The sequence below is a fragment of the Saccopteryx leptura genome, chromosome 1, assembly GCF_036850995.1.
Source record: "Saccopteryx leptura isolate mSacLep1 chromosome 1, mSacLep1_pri_phased_curated, whole genome shotgun sequence".
NCBI classification, from domain to species: Eukaryota; Metazoa; Chordata; class Mammalia; order Chiroptera; family Emballonuridae; genus Saccopteryx; species Saccopteryx leptura.
The window spans coordinates 146,127,351-146,145,049 of NC_089503.1; the positions used below are offsets into that span (position 1 = coordinate 146,127,351).

The window sequence follows — 17,699 nt, forward strand, 5'->3', positions numbered from 1 at the left end:
TTTGTAGCATCTCAGGTTTAGTTGTGAGACAGATAAAGCCAGTACTGATTTTTATCAAATTAATTAATCCTTGAGGTTTATCAAAAGTAACTCAGTGTAGGTAATCCCCTCTGGAAAGAAAATAACTGATGGCTGTGAGTATGGTGCAACATTTATATAACTAAAGCATACATTCAAGTTTCACAGCTATATGTTGGCCTAGGTTATTCATGTTTTAAATAAGAATGAATAATTATTCTATTGACTTATTTTTACAATTACATCATATATTACATATTAAATGAAGGCATGAATGGGAAGAGGACATCTGTGAAAAAAAGGAATTCACTATTGTGAGGGATTTTTCTGTTGTGAAGGTAAACCAGATACTTAGTTTACATTAAAAAAAACATGCAGATTTAACTTTGTCTACATTTTAGTATGCTTTTAAAACACTATGCTTTATTATGACTTTACTCTAAAAGTATCTGAATGAGCTTTATGTCAGGAATGTTCTAAAACAATATTACATTAATTGAGACAAGGTAATATGGAAATGTAATACAACTATTAGAGAAAGAAGAGGTAAAATAATATAATAAATACGAAAATTCACTTTAATGCCATGAGCTATGTGATTGATAGAACCTGGAAGAATTAAGTATCTGAATAATTTTGAAGCCGTATTTTAGTAACTTTAGATCTTCAGGTGAAGGGCCTTTTCCTTCTGACATTTCTTAACCCAGTCCTTCTGTCATTATATTAAAAAAAAATTCATTGTGACATGTTTTCCGGAATTTGTTGTTCTTTGTATTATTTTATGCTATATTTTTAACCTCCAGATGTTACTTACGACATCATTGAAACCAGTAATAGAGCCATTTGTGACAGGTTAACATTATGAATATACTTGTCCTGGTATTTAATAAATGTTTTTTGGTAGGATTTAACAAATGAATTGTATTCTAGGTGTGTCACGAGGTCCCAGTCCTGTCAGCCTTGGAAATCAGGACACCTTACCTGTGGCAGTCGCCCTTACAGAATCTGTTAATGCCTACTTTAAAGGAGCAGATCCCACCAAGTTAGTTTTAAAAAGCTACAAACGTGTTTGTTGGGGGTGGAAGGGCTTGGTGGTAAATCTTAAAAATTATATTTGTTTCTGTATAATTTAGGGTTTTCTATTTGTTTATCTGTTTTTTGCTATCAAATATAGTCATTTAAAGATTGTTTTTCAAATTCAGAAATCACTAATCAGCAGTAGTGATGTTTTTTTCCATTTTATTTACATTTTTGCCCAGGCTTTATGACCAATATAGCACATCTGTTGTGTAATATATCTGTAGAGCAGGATGTTGTTTTAGATGGGGATAGAACTCTGAACCTTGGCCTAATGTATATCTTTTGTGAAAGTCTGACATTTGCAAAAGAGACCTAGAATGTATATTTAACATCCGAACCTCTTGCAGGATTGGTGTAACCTTCTTTTAAGAAAATGATACTTAGATGAATGACCACCCCTACGTTTTATGCAATATTATTCATTCACCATACATTTATTCATCAAATATTTGAGTGCCTACTATGTGTAAGACTATTCTAAGTCTACATTATGAGAGAAACAGTTTCTTTGATTATTAGTTTCCTGTCACAATAATGCAAGCTCACAAGAGAAGAACTCTGTTTACTAAAATATCCTCAGCACTTATAAACAGTCTTACACATAGTAAGCACTTAAATATTTGATGACTGAATGTATATGAAATGAATAATGTTGTACATGAAAAATTAGGGGTATTGATATACTATATGAAGAAGAATAAACCAAAGTGAAGAAGAATTACAATAGAGAGCTATTAGTTTAGATAGAATGATCAAATAAAAGCTTTTAAACAGATGTTTGAAAGACATTGAAGAGTAAATCATGCAGATATCTGAGGGAAGAGCAGTCTAGTGAGTGTAAGAGACTGAGGGAGAAGTATGCTTGGCATATTTAAGAACAGAAGGATGTCAGTGAGTATAAGTTAGCAAAGAAGAGAGTAAAGATAAATCCATAGAGGGACCAGTTCAAGTTGGGCATTATAGACCTTAAGGAATTTGGAATTTATTTTGAGTGAGGAGGAAAGCCAGTGGAGGCTTTTGAGCAGAGGAGTGATAGGTTACCTATGTTTTTGAAGGAGCAGTGTGGCTGCTATACAGAGAATAAACTGGAAGGAGCCAGAGTAGATACAAAGAGAAAGTTAACCACAGAAGTCTGAGAGATGGAGACGGCTTCTTTATGGGTGTTAGCAGATAAGATGGTGAGTAGTAATAAGATTCTGAATAGGTTTTGGAAACAGTTGTCAAGATTTAGTGAGTAGTGATTAGACTGTTAAGTTAGAAGTGCTTACTAAGACAGCTTAATGGAGATACTGAGTTGAGAGTTGAATGCATGATTCTGGAATTCATGTTAGAGATAAAATATCTAGTTGTCGTTAATTTATATATAATACTTAAAGCCAGGGGCCTTAGAGAGGAGAGAAGATATTTGATGAAAACTAAATCTTGGTCCCCTCCAGTGTTTAGAAAACAGGAAGACAAGAATGATCCAGTAAAGGAGTTTGAGATAGCATGCAAGAAGAGAGGTGAGGAAAGAACCAGTGTCCCAGAAACTAAGTGAATAAACCCTTTCATGAAGGGAGGTTCGTGAAACTGTATCTGATGCCGCTGACAGGTCAAGAAACATTGACCATTGACAATTTGGAAGTCATTGGTGACCTTCACAAGAACAATTTCAGCAGAGTGGTGGAGATGAAAGCCTGCTTGGAGGAAGTTCAGGAGCAGGACATGATGCAAAGAATAGACCACTGTAGTTGGAGAGCAAGAGGAGATAACTCTTTCAGGATATTTTACTCTAAGTGGAGCAGAAAAATGGGGTAGTTGCAGAAGAGAGATGGTAGAATCAAAAGGAGGATTTCTATTGATTTTAGTGTTTTTAAGGCTATATTTACTTTAGCATGCCTGTATGCTGATGGGAAATTTCCAGTATTTATAGGAAAAACTGAATTGTCAGGAAAGAGAGGGATGAATGCAAGAGTGAAGCCCTTGGGTGTGTAAGAGAAGAGGCAGCTTCAGTGCAGAAGTGATAGGATTGGCCTTAGGTGCATAGACTGATCATCAGTTGAAACAGGAGGGAAAGCAGAAGGTATGGATACACAGTTAGGTACATTAGGAATTCTGTGGTGAGAATATGAGAAGTTTCCTTTCTGATTTTATTTTTTCAGTAAAATTTAAAATGGCTGTGAGTACAGGGATGGAATATTACAAATTTGAGGGAAAAGGTGAAGGTATGAGAAGAGGTAGGGAATGTAGTAGAATTGTCAGGTAACAGTAAGGGGGCCTAGGCCTTTTCTCCAGTCATGTTCAGCTCTATAAATAGGGGTGAGGAGCCAAATTTAGCCAAGACTGTGTTTTGCTAAGCAGTGTGTGTACTCAAGTGAAAAAGAAGCAAGGGAGGGCGTATGCATACAAGTGTGTGTAATAATAGACCAGGAAATTCCAAGATAAGGAGTGAGGAAATGAGATGGGAAGGAATGAATGAAAATTAGTGAAAAAGGTGGTAGGAATAACATTGTGGAGGTTTTAATGATGTTGGAGAATTGTTGGAAATGCAGTATAGACAGAATGAGTTGGAAACAAAGGAAGTGGTGATTAGGTAAATGGGGAGTCTGAAATTGAGATAATGGAGTAGCTGCAGCATAGTTGAGGTGGCCAGAAAGACAGGGTCATTAGAGGTGAGGGGCTAAAGAACTAGATGATTACAATATTGAAAGGATTATCTGTGTAGATGTTGATGTTACTAAGAATTACTATGGTCTGTTTCTGTACTATTACTCCTTACAATAGGCCAAGTGCTAAAATTTTTCAGAAAATGAAAGGGAGTGTTGAAGATGACTTGAAAAGAATGAGGTGAGTAGTATAGTTCAGTGGTATGAGTTTCAAAAGAAGCTGGTGGTTTATAGGAAGGAAGAAGAATATAGAGTTGGAAGAGGCATTAGGAATAAGGAAGACATTTACCACTGACTTCCACCCTGAAGCCCAGTGCTTTGTGGAGTTTGGAGGGAAAAAATAGCTACAATGGAGGGATAATGTTACCTTCCAAGACAGCCAGGGGATGGTTTTGGTAAACAAGTAGAGGACTGTTATCAGTGTGCCTGAATTTGTGTTGAGTATGCCATTTCATATAGGATTATTTTTTAAATAAACTGAAAAAAATAATTTTATTATTATAATAAATATTTATAAAGTCCCTTTTAAACCAAATATGTTTTAAGTGGAGATTCAAGCACCTTAAACTATTTAAAATTTTCAAAATCCCCAATTTCAGATGCATTGTGAAGATCACTGGTGACATGACAATATCATTTCCAAGTGGAATTATTAAAGTCTTCACTAGCAATCCATCTCCAGCTGTGCTATGCTTTAGAGTGAAAAATATCAACAGAGTAGAGCAAATTCTTCCAAATGCACAACTTGTGTTCAGGTTTGTGTACTTTTGTTTTAAAGGTGAAACTTCTTTATATGAAATTTTTCCTTTCTTGAAGCAATAAATAATTTGGGTATTGTCTTTGATTTAAATTAAAATGACTGAACAGCCATCTGCTGTTTTTTTTGTTTTTGATGGTGGTGGTAGTTATTGCATTGTTAAATCCTTCTATACTGGCCATCTTATCTTCAGGCAAGCTTCTGCTATGTTTTATTCGTTGTTCCCTAACTTGAGCTTTCTCTCATCCCACCTTTTTGGTTCCTTCCTACTAGCTTTTCCCAAGTCTCCAAATTATTACTCAAATTATTATTAAAGATAAAAGATAACTCAAATAAAATAATAAAAATATTTCTTATACATGCAGTGATCCATCACAGTGTGATTCTAACACAAAAGATTTTTGGATGAACATGCAAGCTGTTACTGTCTACCTCAAGAAACTATCAGAGCAAAATCCAGCTTCTTCGTATTATAATGTAGATGTATTAAAGTATCAGGTGAGTGTCCCTTCATTGAAAATTCCTAAATTTAAACTACTGACAAACAGAATATTGCAGATCATTAAATGAATAATATGTCATGGCCAAATGAAGTTCATTCCAGGAATGCAAAGATGTTTCAGAATCTGAAAATCTGTTATCTAAACCTATGGAGATTTTGACCAGTTTGATCAAATTCACCATCTATTTCTGATTAAAATATTGGATAAATATAAATACATGGATACATCCTTAAGTTGGAAAGACCAGCAGCATCAGTCTTGATTTAAAACACTTAAATAAATCAAAGTCAGGAATGGCAAAGACAACCATTTTTTCTTTTAACATACAAGATTTTCCTGGATGTGTTAGTATAATTAGCCAAGAGAATAAAATAAATGGTAATAAATATTGAAAAGGAGGAACCAAAATTATTAGTACTTACAGATACCATTATATTCCTGGAAAATTCAAGCAAATCAACTGAAAAACTATCTGATGTAGGAGAATTTAGTGAAACTATTAATATAAAAATTAATAGTTTTCAAAGCAATCAGGAAAACTAATAGATCAAAATATTCACAATAAAAATAACCAATCAGGGCTAAACATAATACAGTCTCTACTGGCTTTAGTGTAGTTAGGAAGAAATGCTTTATTCACTTATAGGAATACTCATGTTGTAAAAAAGTTTAACTTTCTAAATTAACTTAGAAATTTAGTATTATCCTGATCAGAATCCCAGTAGAGCTTTTTATGTATCTGTGTTGGGAGACTTGACAATCATTTTCAAGTTCTCTGGAAGAATAACGTTTAGAAGAGTAAGGTAAGAAATGTTTTCAACCAGTGGTTTTCAACTGCTGCTCTGTGGTTGACATTTATCCTGCAGTCCAACAAGGTTAACACTTTCATGGACCTGCATGAAATTTCTGGTGGACCAGTGGTTGAAAAGCATTGGTTCAAACAGTAATGTGGAGTAATGTTTTAGTTTTAAGGACGACATTATTATAAGGTGACATTATAAAAGTTTGCAGCAGGAATAACAGTAGTGGCCGATGAATTGAACAAATTAGAGTACCCAGAAATAGATCCAAGAGTAAAGGGCAGATTGTTTATATGACAAAGTAGCATTTCAAGGCAATGTGGAAATGATGAATTTTTCTATAAATGGTATTGAGGCAGCAGTCCAGAGTTGGGTAAAAATTAAGTTAAATTTCTAACTTTTAACCAAAATAAAATCTACAAGAATCAAAGGTTTAATGATAAATGAAATCCTCAAGATACTAAAATAAATTCTGGGTGGGTGAATATATGTGTATTTGTGGATACATGTATAATATCTATTTATTACCGTTTTTAATCTTGAAGTGTGGAAGATCTTTTTAAGAATGGTACAAAATCCAGAAGCCATGCAAGAAGAGAGTGAGATATTTGACACAAAAATAAAATTGTGTAAATTTTTAAAGTAAACCCTTAACAGAAGCAATATTTAAATGCTAACAGGAGTAAGAATGCTAAGGGATAAGTTTCAAATTGCATATATAGTACTTTTGTATTGTTTGAATTTTTAATAGGGTAATTTTATTAAAATGGTTTGTTTCTAGGAAATAAATACCTAAAGAGTAAAAAGTGTTGCTGCCAAGTTCTGCAGCCATTTAAGTTGGCTTAAAGTTTATTCCAAATATTCATTTATCATTCATTCAATAGACATTTTTATGCTGTGATTGCTGATTGCTGGGAGTTGAAAGAGGAGATAGACATAAAATAAGTAAATAATATTGTGTGTTAGAAAATAAGTGGTATGAAAAAAGAAAAACTTGTGCAGAGTAAGATATGGAAAGTTGCATTGAAAAGTTTTACATTGAAAAGATATTTTCAATGTAAATTCAAACAGGGTGATCAAAGTATCCTTGAAAGGGAGTCATTTCAAAGAACTAAAGAATTAGAATTGGGCCCTGGCCGGTTGGCTCAGTGGTAGAGCATCGGCCTGGCCTGCAGGAGTCCTGGGTTCGATTCCCGGCCAGGGCACACAGGAGAAGCTCCCATCTGCTTCTCCACCCCTCCCCCTCTCCTTCCTCTCTGTCTCTCTCTCCCCCTCCTGCAGCCAAGGCTCCATTGGAGCAAAGTTGGCCCGGGTGCTGAGGATGGCTCCATGGCCTCTGCCTCAGGCACTAGAATGGCCCTGGTTGCAACAGAGCAACACCCCAGATGGGCAGAGCATCGCCCCCTGGTGGGCATGCCAGGTGGATCCCGGTCAGGTGCATGCGGGAGTCTGTCTGACTGCTCCCCGTTTCCAACTTCAGAAAAATACCAAAAGAAAAGAAAAAAGTACCATTTATTGTGGGTCATGGGATTAAAATTAGACATTTAAAGTTGGAGGTCTTCTAATTCCAGGCTTGCCAGAACTTTATAGTGATCTATTCTTCTATTTTAAATCTAAATTCTTATAATTCATAAAGAATCTTAGAATTCTGTTAAATGTTGAGAGGTATTCAAACATTAGATAAGAATCACTTGATAACATGGCTGTTTTCTGGGCTCTGTACCTAAACTGTTAAATCAGATTTTTTGCATTTGGAGCCAGGGGACTGTGCATTTTAAGCAAGCACCAAGGAAATTTTGATGTAGATGATTCCAGGTTCAGATTCTGAGAGTGACTCTTATTTCTGCTTTCTCTAGCAACGGATGGCTCCCTCATTTGTTTTTGATTCTGTGAACTCCTGTGTTCAACCTTACATGTCATTAATATGATTTGTTTACGTTTCAAGCCAAACAATTGTTTTCTCTTTAAAGGTGTCATCAAATGGTATTCAGTCCACTCCTCTAAATCTCGCAACATATTGGAAATGTAGTGCTGGCACCACAGATCTTAGAGTGGATTATAAGTATAACCCAGAAGCTATGGTGGCACCAAGTGTGCTTTCCAACATACAAGTGGTGGTACCAGTAGATGGAGGAGTCACAAACATGCAGTCCCTTCCTCCTGCAATATGGTAAATTAAGTAAATTTCTGAATTCCTGCTAAATTGATTTTAACCTCCAACTTCTAGAACCTAAGTTATGAAAGTTATATAAGTTTGAAAGCTCTAGTGAATTTTCCCATAGAAATCGTGCTATAAAAATGATGTTCATTTTACTAGTCAAGCCATGCTAGCCTCAATCCGCAATAAATAAAGCTAGTTTTGCTGTCACCACCCAGACTTTAATGATTTGAGACAACTTTACCCTTAGGCAAATTGCTTACCCTCTTTAAACTTATTTGTTTTTATTTAAAAAATAAAGATCATCATAATTATAGTATTTTACAAGGTTAAATATAGCATCTGAAATCTCTGTAGGGACATATGATTAGTGGTTAGTAGTATTAATTACTCTCATCTTTTAACTACCTCTTGTCCTCCATTCTTATTACTATAGACTTTATGCTTTATGTTTGCCACACCATTTAATAAAAGTATGTTTTTCTTAATTTTTATTTTATTATTTTTAATTGAATTTAGTGGGGTGACAATGGATAATAAAATTATATAGGTTTCAGGTTGAAATATGTTTTTCTTGAGTATGAAGAAACTGGACCACCTACACATTCAGTTTTTCTTTCTCTGACTAGTAGAAATGAGAAGAATTACAGAATTTGGTAAAAATTCCATTAATTGAGAAAGATATACAGTGGTCCCTCGTCTGTCATGGGGATAACCCACAGCGATAGGTGATAATCCATGAAGTAGTGACCTTTTATTTATTTTATTGTTTATATATATTTTAAGGCTTTATAAACCCTCCTCACACTCTTATAAACCTTTCTCACTGTTATTAACCTTTCACACACTTGTTTTGCTTATTTTACCGCAAAAATAATTAAAATAATAAATATATAAAAATACCTATATACTGGTAACAGCATTATAGAGAACAGAAAAGAAAATCCTGGAGGGAAGGGGGGAGGGAGTTATGGGGAGTGGGGCAAGGGGATGTTGAGGGGAACACAGGGGAGGGGTGATACATTCGTAAACACAATAAATTTAAATAAAAAACTAAAATACAATAAAATAAATAAAAAACTCCAAAAACCTATATACTGCAAAATCCTGCGATACAGCAAAAGTCCACAATACAAAATTAGATAAATACAATTTAAAAATCCACGATACAGTGAGACCGCGAGAAGTGAACTGCGATGTGGCTAAAAAAGACTGTAACATCATATCAAATATTTTCACCAGCTGAGACTATTGAAAGTAAATTTAGTACTGTAGTTGTTTTAGTGAGATATTTAAAATACATTTATTTATTGAGTGCTCTCCATGTATAAGGTTTAATACTAGCTACTTAATCTGAAGGTATTTTTTATTATAGGAATGCGGACCAAATGAAGGCCTTTTGGAAACTGTCTGGTATTTCAGAAAAATCAGAAAATGGAGGTAAGTGTATGCTTTCTTTGCTTGCTTTTTTAAAATTATTATTATTAAATGTGAGGTCACTGAAAATGGATGTTTTAAGGCATGTTTATGGAAAGTTTGCCCCTGAAATTGCATGCCGTCAGTTCTAGAATTGACCACTAGGTGGAAGTTAGTATCTTAAATAACCAGTTGAGATTCAGAATGCATTCTTTCCCTTTTAGGTTGAATATGCTTTCTCTGTAAGAAATAAAATTTGTTTTGTAACTTCATAAATATTAAGTAAATGCTTCTTATGTTCACATGGTAACATTAAGAGAAAATACTTAATAAAGTCAATTTGAAGAAGTTACCCGCTAAGTAACTTGGTAACTAATGATATAACACATTCTTTTGCTCACTGTTAATGGAGTCCTCCTGGCCTCCCAGGAATTCATGTAAAAGCTTTCAGGCTTTAAAAAGCCCTCTTGCAAAGTAAAAGCAAAAATAAAGGAATGGGATTATATCAAACTAAAAAGTTTCTGCACTGCAAAAGAAACCATCAACAAAACAGAAAGGCAGCCAGCTGAATGGGAGATGATATTTGAAGACAGTACCTCTCATAATTGGCTAATATCCAAAAACTCACACAATTGAGCGACAACAACAAAGAACAAGCATTCCAATTAAAATATGGGCAGAGGACCTGAACACTTTTCCAAAGAAGAATGCAAGTGGCCAACAGATGTATGAAAAGATGCTCACCTTCATAGCTATAAGGAGAATTCAAATCAAAACCACAATGAAATACTACCTCCCACCTATTAGAGCGGCTAATATCAATAAGACAAGAAATTGCAAGTGTTGGAGAGGTTGTGGAGAAAAAGGAACCTTCATATACTGCTGGTAGGAATGTAAACTGGTGCAGCCATTGTGGAAAACAGTATGGAGGTTCCTTACATTAACAGAGCTACCATATGACCCAGCAATCCCTCTTCTGGGTATTTACCTCAAAAACTTGAAAGCATTTATTTGTAAAGATATATGTGTGTACTCTATGTTCACTTCAGCATTATTTATAGTACCTAAGGCATGGAAACAAACTTTAAGTATCCTTCAGTGGATAAAGATAATGTGGTGTGTGTGTGTATATATATATTATATACACACCAGAGGGGTGGGACCTTTGATTCTAGGAGAAACCGGAGAAGATTTTCCTGGTTGTGAAACCAGAGAATGTGTCAGGGCTTTGGGAGCTCTGAATGAGTGAAGGGGAAGTGTTTTCTCTGTGTGTTTGCTCTTCAGCTGGTGCGACACTTTAATAAAGGAATGGCACACCAGTTCAAGGAGAACCTGCATGTGAATGGCCATGTCAGCCGCGGCTACTGGCCATACAGTTTCCCTCTATTATTCAGGTATCAGGGTGTCTACATGAGGAAATAGAAAAACTTTATAAATGTAGTTTTGATTTAGTTATTCAGCCTTTATTATACACACACACACACACACACACACACACACACACACACACACAGTGGGATACTACTCAGCCATAAGAAAGGATGAATACTGCCATTTGTGGTCATGAGAGTATCATGCTAAGCTAAATAAGTCAGATGGAAAGACACAAGAACCGTATGGTTTTTTACTCATGTGGGATATAAAATACATAACAAAATGAACTCATAGACACAGATAACTAGATGATGGTTACCAGAAGGGAATAGGGGTGGGGTAAGGATAAAGAGGGTCAAGTATGTGGTGACAGCAGGAGACTAGACTTGCACAATGCAGTATACAGATGATGTGTTAATAGAATTATATACTTGAAACTCATAATGTTAATAACCAGTGTCACCCAATCAATTTTTTAAAAGACCCCTGCCTACTACAGTTTTCTAAGAAAACCCTGGTCATTTTCCCTTATTAAAACGAACCATAAGTGGCCTTCAATTCTATAAAAATTTTAAGGAGGTGCAAGTTAATTGCCTCCTCCCGCCAAGGCTGCATCCTTGTTCTCACTGTAAAGGAAAAGTCATTGCCTGCCCATCACTTCTAGTATCTCTCCTAACTCAATTCCCAGTGTAACTCTCAGGACAATCAAGACTTGAGCATTATTTAGCATATTTGCATTTTTTCTAAAAGAATTATCCTGCCCCCTTTTGAATGCCTAATTAACCTTCAGTATCTTTACTTATTAGGTAGTTTTTGCTGAGCCTTTTCTGTTTTGAATATTTGAAGCATAATATGATCAAAGCATAAAAACATTGTCAGTTTTTCTCATATGTATTTCTGCATAAAGGACCAGGAACATAACCTGTATTGTCTATTCATTTATACCAGCCATGTTTAATCAGACTTACTAGAGAACCACACAGTGGGTTAAATAACCAAGCTAATCTGCAGTTCCTTTGTTGCTGTTAGGTACTTAAAGGTTGCCTGTTTTTCAGGGAATCGTCTAGACTTTTACTCTGGCTCTACAGCTTTTGGGGTGACAAAACTGAAATTTCTAGTTGAAACAAAATAAACCAGAAATCCTACTTGAACTAAGGGCTTAAAACCAGTTAGCAAGGAAGAAAAGAACGTATTTTCCCATTTCATGAAACTATACTATTGTAAATGCTTACCAAAAAGGGAAATTGTTCTCAAAAATAAGATACAGATCTTCTAACCAGATATTTTAATGGTTTCTGTTTGTCAAATACGTTTGTAAAATATGATTTTCATGTTTGCTCACTTATAGGTTGTGTTGGAGGCTGGGCAGTGCCAGGTATATGTGGTCTGTGAAATTGCAAATTACCTTCCTGCTTGGGAAGGGCCATTGTCTTGCTAATGTTTGCTGGAGGAGAGGTTTTCATGCCAGAAAGTTTTGAAAAGAGAGAGCGAGAGAAGAGGCAGAAAGAAACCATGTTTGCAGAGTGAGAGCAGAGAATGCAGAGTGCTGGAGAAGAAGCCAGTTTGTGCAGGGAAAGAGAAGGGAACCAGAGGGGAGGGGCTTTGCAGATGGGGAACCAGAGGGGTGGGACCTTTGATTCTAGGAGAAACCGGAGAAGATTCTCCTGGTTGTGAAACCAGAGAATGTGTCAGGGCTTTGGGAGCTCTGAATGAGTGAAGGGGAAGTGTTTTCTCTGTGTGTTTGCTCTTCAGCTGGTGCGACACTTTAATAAAGGAATGGCACACCAGTTCAAGGAGAACCTGCATGTGAATGGCCATGTCAGCCGCGGCTACTGGCCATACAGTTTCCCTCTATTATTCAGGTATCAGGGTGTCTATGTGAGGAAATAGAAAAACTTTATAAATGTGGTTTTGATTTGGTTATTCAGCCTTTAAAAAGAAATATCCAAATTAGAATACTGTAAAATAGAAATCTGTGTTTATTCTGGCTTTATGCCCAGAAGAGGAACAGGAAATAATACTCAAGTTTATTGCCAAGGTAGCTGCTCTTGGCCTGTGGTGGAACTTTCACAGAATTGAAGTACAAATCAAGAATTATAAAAGTTTAAGGAGGTCTTGGACAGTGGTTAAGAATTAGGCAGCAGGCCCTGACTGGGTGGTGCAGGGGAAAAGTGTCATTCATGTGCACCAGGGTCATGGGTTTGATCCCTGATCAGCACACATAGGAGCAGCAATGAGTGCACAACTAGATGGAACTAAATGAAACAATGAGTTGATGCTCACTCTCCCCGCCCCAAACAATGGGAAAAAGAAATTTCAATGAGGCAGCAAGTCGTCTCCCCTATTGACAACAATAGTATAGGGTAGGTCTGTGTTACAGTATCTTCTTCCAGATTTTTCTCTGTAATTTTCAGTTTCTGTGCAAGGAATCAGAAATGATCACTCCCGTTACCTATCAATTCTGCTCACTTTCCCCAACCAGAAACCTGGTAACCTCCCAGTAAACTCCTTTGTTACCTCTTGTTTCCAGCTCCTAAATATCTTTCAAATGCATTCCTTTCTTTCCTTTCCCTTAGCCTAGTTCAGATCCCCTTTTTCTTTCACCTAGAGTCCTAGACTACTTTACTGACTTTCAGTTGGCTTCCTTACTTTGCATCTTGCTCCTCTCTCCCCTTCTAAAACATTAATTTGAAATGTTTTTGTCTTCCTTACCTTGGTGACTCCTCGTGGTTATTTCTTATGTAAAGATATTTAGAGCTTGTTCCTTGCTACCGTTCTAGTCTCATCTTCCATTCCCCTCCTGTTCTTCCACTCTTCTGGTATAGAAGTAGTTTCCTTAAATACATCATGCTCTTCCTGCTCTCCCATCTCTGTCACTGTAGTTCCCTCTGCCTGAAGTACACATGGTCTTCCCCACCACCATTTTAGGTGCTTTTGTGTCCCATGGCTCCTGAGAGCTCTTTTACAGCATTTATCGTATTCAACATAATTATTTGGTATACTGTTTCTGCTATGTTGTTAGGCATGAAGTATGTTGAAAAAATGGTTATATCTAGAATAAAACACCTTAAAATACCTAATTTGCATGATCTTAGACCAGTTAAATTTTAAGAAGAGAGGTGAAGAGAAAATAGTAGTGTTGCTAGAGCTCTCTCGTTGTTTTTACTTTGTTCTCACTCCCACCCACCCCATGATATGATGATACACAGCAGTCATTTCCTTTTTTTTTTTTTTTTTTTTTTTTGTATTTTTCTGAAGTTGGAAACGGGGAGGCAGTCAGACAGACTCCCACATGCACCCGACCGGGATCCACCCGGCATGTCTACCAGGGGGCAATGCTCTGCCCATCTGGGGCGTTGCTCTGTTGCAACCAGAGCCATTCTAGCGCCTGAGGCAGAGGCCACAGAGCCATCCTCAGCGCCCGGGCCAACTTTGCTCCAATGGAGCCTTGGCTGAGGGAGGGGAAGAGAGAGAGAGAGAGGAAGGAGAGGGGGAGGGGTGGAGAAGCAGATGGGCGCTTCTCCTGTGTGCCCTGGCCGGGAATCGAACCCAGGACTCCTGCACGCCAGGCCGACACTCTACCACTGAGCCAACCGGTCAGAGAGTCATTTCCTTTTTACTTCATTTCTACTCATTCCTCTTCCCTCTCTCTCACTCACTCCCCTCTCTAATTTTTTTTATGTTTTATTATTGAGAAGTGGGGAGACAGAGAGAAAGACTCAGCATGCGCCTCGACTGGGATCCACCCAGCAAGCACCCATGAGGCAATGCTCTGTCCATATATGGCCTTTGCTCAGTTGCTGGCAACTGAGCTATTTTAGCGCCTGAGGCAATGCCATGCTGCCATGCTCGGTGCCTGGGGCCAACTTAATTGAATGAGCCATGGCTGTGGGGGGGGGGGGGAGAAGGAGGAAAAGGAGTGGTGGAGAAACAGGTGGTTGCTTCTCCTGTGTACCCTGACCAGGAATCTAACCCAGGACTTCCACATGCTAGGCCGATGCTTTACCTCTGAGCCAGCCGGCCAGGGCCTAGGGCTTCCCTCTCAACTGCCTCACTGACTTCCTTCTCTTCTGACTCACTTCAGCATGCATATAGCATTAAGAATCTCAGCAGTAAACATCTCTGATATTTGTATTAAGTCGAAGAGAAGCATGGATTAAGATTATTTACTGAATAAAGTCTGACTTGGAGACAGGACTATGATTCGTTTATTGTACATGTCATGAATTTGACAGAGGATTGTTAGCTCTTGTGCTCATTTGATTTTTTTGTTATGTAATGTATGTTACCCTGTGTAAATTCTTTATTCTTTTCTTTGTAGGTTCTGGGTCCCTCAGAGCAAAATTTGATCTTTCAGAAGGACCCAGTAAACCCACAACACTTGCAGTGCAATTCCTCAGCGAGGGAAGTACCCTCTCAGGAATGGATATTGAACTTGTAGGCACTGGCTATAGGCTTTCTTTGGTAAAGAAGCGGTTTGCCACTGGTAAGTTGGGAGATGTCAAGTTTTTTCATGCACATGGGGAAACATTTGTATTCTAATCTAAAGGCATGGAAGTTTTTTCTTTGACATTTGGTATAAGGTGCCAGGTAGAGATATACCTGGGAAAGAATACCCATGGTCAGTATAGCTCAACAGCTGTGATCTGATTCTAATGTATTGTAAATGGCAGATGGGAACTGGGGTTCTGTATCTGTTATCACAGTGAAAATGTTGTTTAAGTTCATTGGAAATTATAATTGCAAAGTTCTACTTGCTGTTTTTCAGGACGATACCTGGCAGATTGTTGATGGACCTAACAAAGTGGTTGGCTCAAGGGAGTAGTACATACCTGCCATTCTGCATTATCTGTTCTTTCCAAACATCATTCTAACTTGTATTATGTTTTTAAAACTTAGACATATGTGAGAGCTGACTGTAAATATTAAATTGCACCTTTGAAGTGAGTCATCAAAAGAAATAGCGCCAAAATGATTTTCAATGCTGTAAATGATAAACTGCAATATTCAGGAAGCACATTGATTCAGTGTCTATATTGAAAATAAAAGGGGAGGTATAGTGTAATATCAGGCCTAAAATTTCAGGAGAGCAAGCACAAAGTAATTTAGCTTTCCATAAATTTTTAGAGTCTCAGATAGTTTTGAAATTTTTTAAGTTTGATATTGAAAGGTTATAAACATAAGGTGAATTCTACGTTTTGGATAATGTTAATTTAGAACACTCAATCAGATTGAGTTTTGTGCCATAAAGTAATCAGACCAGAGTCCGAGTTGTATGCAAAAAATTTATCATTTGATTTTTATAAACATGTAATTGTAAATGGTGTTTTATATGATTTTTTTAATCCTCAAGTGCAATGTGTTTTAAAATAAGCTTGCAAAAGACAGCAGAGAAGTTTACTTCTGCAGTTAGTTAACTTTATAGAAGTTGTAATTGTTTTGATGAATTAATGCTGTAGATTTAATTTATTTTTATATGGATTGCATAATGTGTGCCTTTTAAAACAATAACAAAAACCAGAAATGTGCCTATCCACTTTGTGCTCATAAACGTGCCTCACTTTTTTTCCCCCACAATCTGGATCTTCTGTTCAGAATCTTACAGTGGTCAAGCATTTTTACAAGTTAATTGCAATTTTTGTAGATAAATTTGGCTGGGATTGGGAAGGGAGTTTAGAATAACTAAAGGATAATTTCCACTTAAGAACCCTGGCTTACTTTACTGAAACACTGTAGCCACTAGAAGGAGAAATAGCTACCTAATGGCTTATGTTTACAGGGGGAAAAGTACCTTCAGATATTCCACCTTAGCCTCCTCAAAAGTATGTAAATCTTAAAACAACTTCTGAAAAACTGTAATGGTGAATTGGTAACTGGTATTTTAACTCAAATTTAATATTTCCTTCCACTTGGAAATTTATACATTTATTTACTGAATGAGTTGTGAGCATGAATTTTGTAGTATTTTGTGAGGAATACATTTTAGAATATATTAGTTTTGGCTTTAGAGAAGTCTGCCATTTTTTTCATTTCAACGATTGGAAAGATTACCAATTTATGGTGATGGATTGGGTTAAGCATTTCTTAAATAAACTACTAATAACCTAACTTTATAGTAAATCCTGATTAATTGAAGGAATTAAATATTTTGGACAAAGTTTCATAATTTACAAATGGAAATTTTATTTATAAAGATAAGTACCAGTGTCTTGCATTTTGCATAGAAATAAATTGTGTTATATATAATTTATATAAAACCACTAATTATTCTGTTAAGCTTTACAGAAAATAAAACTCCTACTACTAGACATCTATGGAACATCTTGTCTATACTAAATACAGCAGACAATCTACTCAGCAATATATACTGCTCACAAAAACTAGGGGATCAGGGAAAGGCTGATACTCCAATACTTTCAGTCTTTTGTATAGTGCATTTTCACCAATGAAAGAAAAGTTGCATCTCATTTGCATAATTGAACAACTCTTTAACTTGTCATTTGCTTTTCTGATGTTCTTGTTTAATAAAAAAACAATCAAATGCTTATTTTTATCACTTCATATTCATTTTGAAATATCCCCTAATTTTTGTGAGCAGTATATATAACACAGTATGTGCTTTTTAATATATTCAGTGTTAGCCCATTTCTAAATTTAGATTTGACTAAAGTAATACATAAGACAGTGCTAAAAGACAATTTGCTAAAATGTTCATCTTAACAGTGAACAAAATTAGAAATTCTAACTCTCATATTGTGCTCTTTTAAATGCCAGTTTTGCAGTCACTTAATGGAATCTTAACTGTAACTGCTTTGCAGTCAAACTGCTTTTATTGAGCAGTAAATATTTTATTATTGGAATTCAGACACCATTATACTTACAATGTTTGTTTTAAATCAAGTATTACCTAAAAATATACAAATTAGTGAAATGGTTAAACTTCTGCAC

The 17,699-nt window shown here is 36.2% G+C and overlaps 1 protein-coding gene across 1 annotated transcript in view; it reads left to right on the plus strand.

Annotated features, from left to right (window-relative positions):
- The window catches only part of FCHO2 (FCH and mu domain containing endocytic adaptor 2), a 146,465-nt gene extending 129,872 nt beyond the window's left edge, over window positions 1–16,593 (plus strand). The window contains exons 20-26 of the mRNA XM_066377004.1: window positions 949–1,060; window positions 4,343–4,498; window positions 4,866–4,998; window positions 7,774–7,973; window positions 9,337–9,401; window positions 15,073–15,237; window positions 15,520–16,593. Of these exons, the coding sequence (XP_066233101.1) occupies window positions 949–1,060; window positions 4,343–4,498; window positions 4,866–4,998; window positions 7,774–7,973; window positions 9,337–9,401; window positions 15,073–15,237; window positions 15,520–15,542 (854 nt within the window). The 3' untranslated portion in view covers window positions 15,543–16,593. The remainder of the gene's footprint in view (window positions 1–948; window positions 1,061–4,342; window positions 4,499–4,865; window positions 4,999–7,773; window positions 7,974–9,336; window positions 9,402–15,072; window positions 15,238–15,519) is intronic.
- Window positions 16,594–17,699: the final 1,106 nt, after the last annotated feature.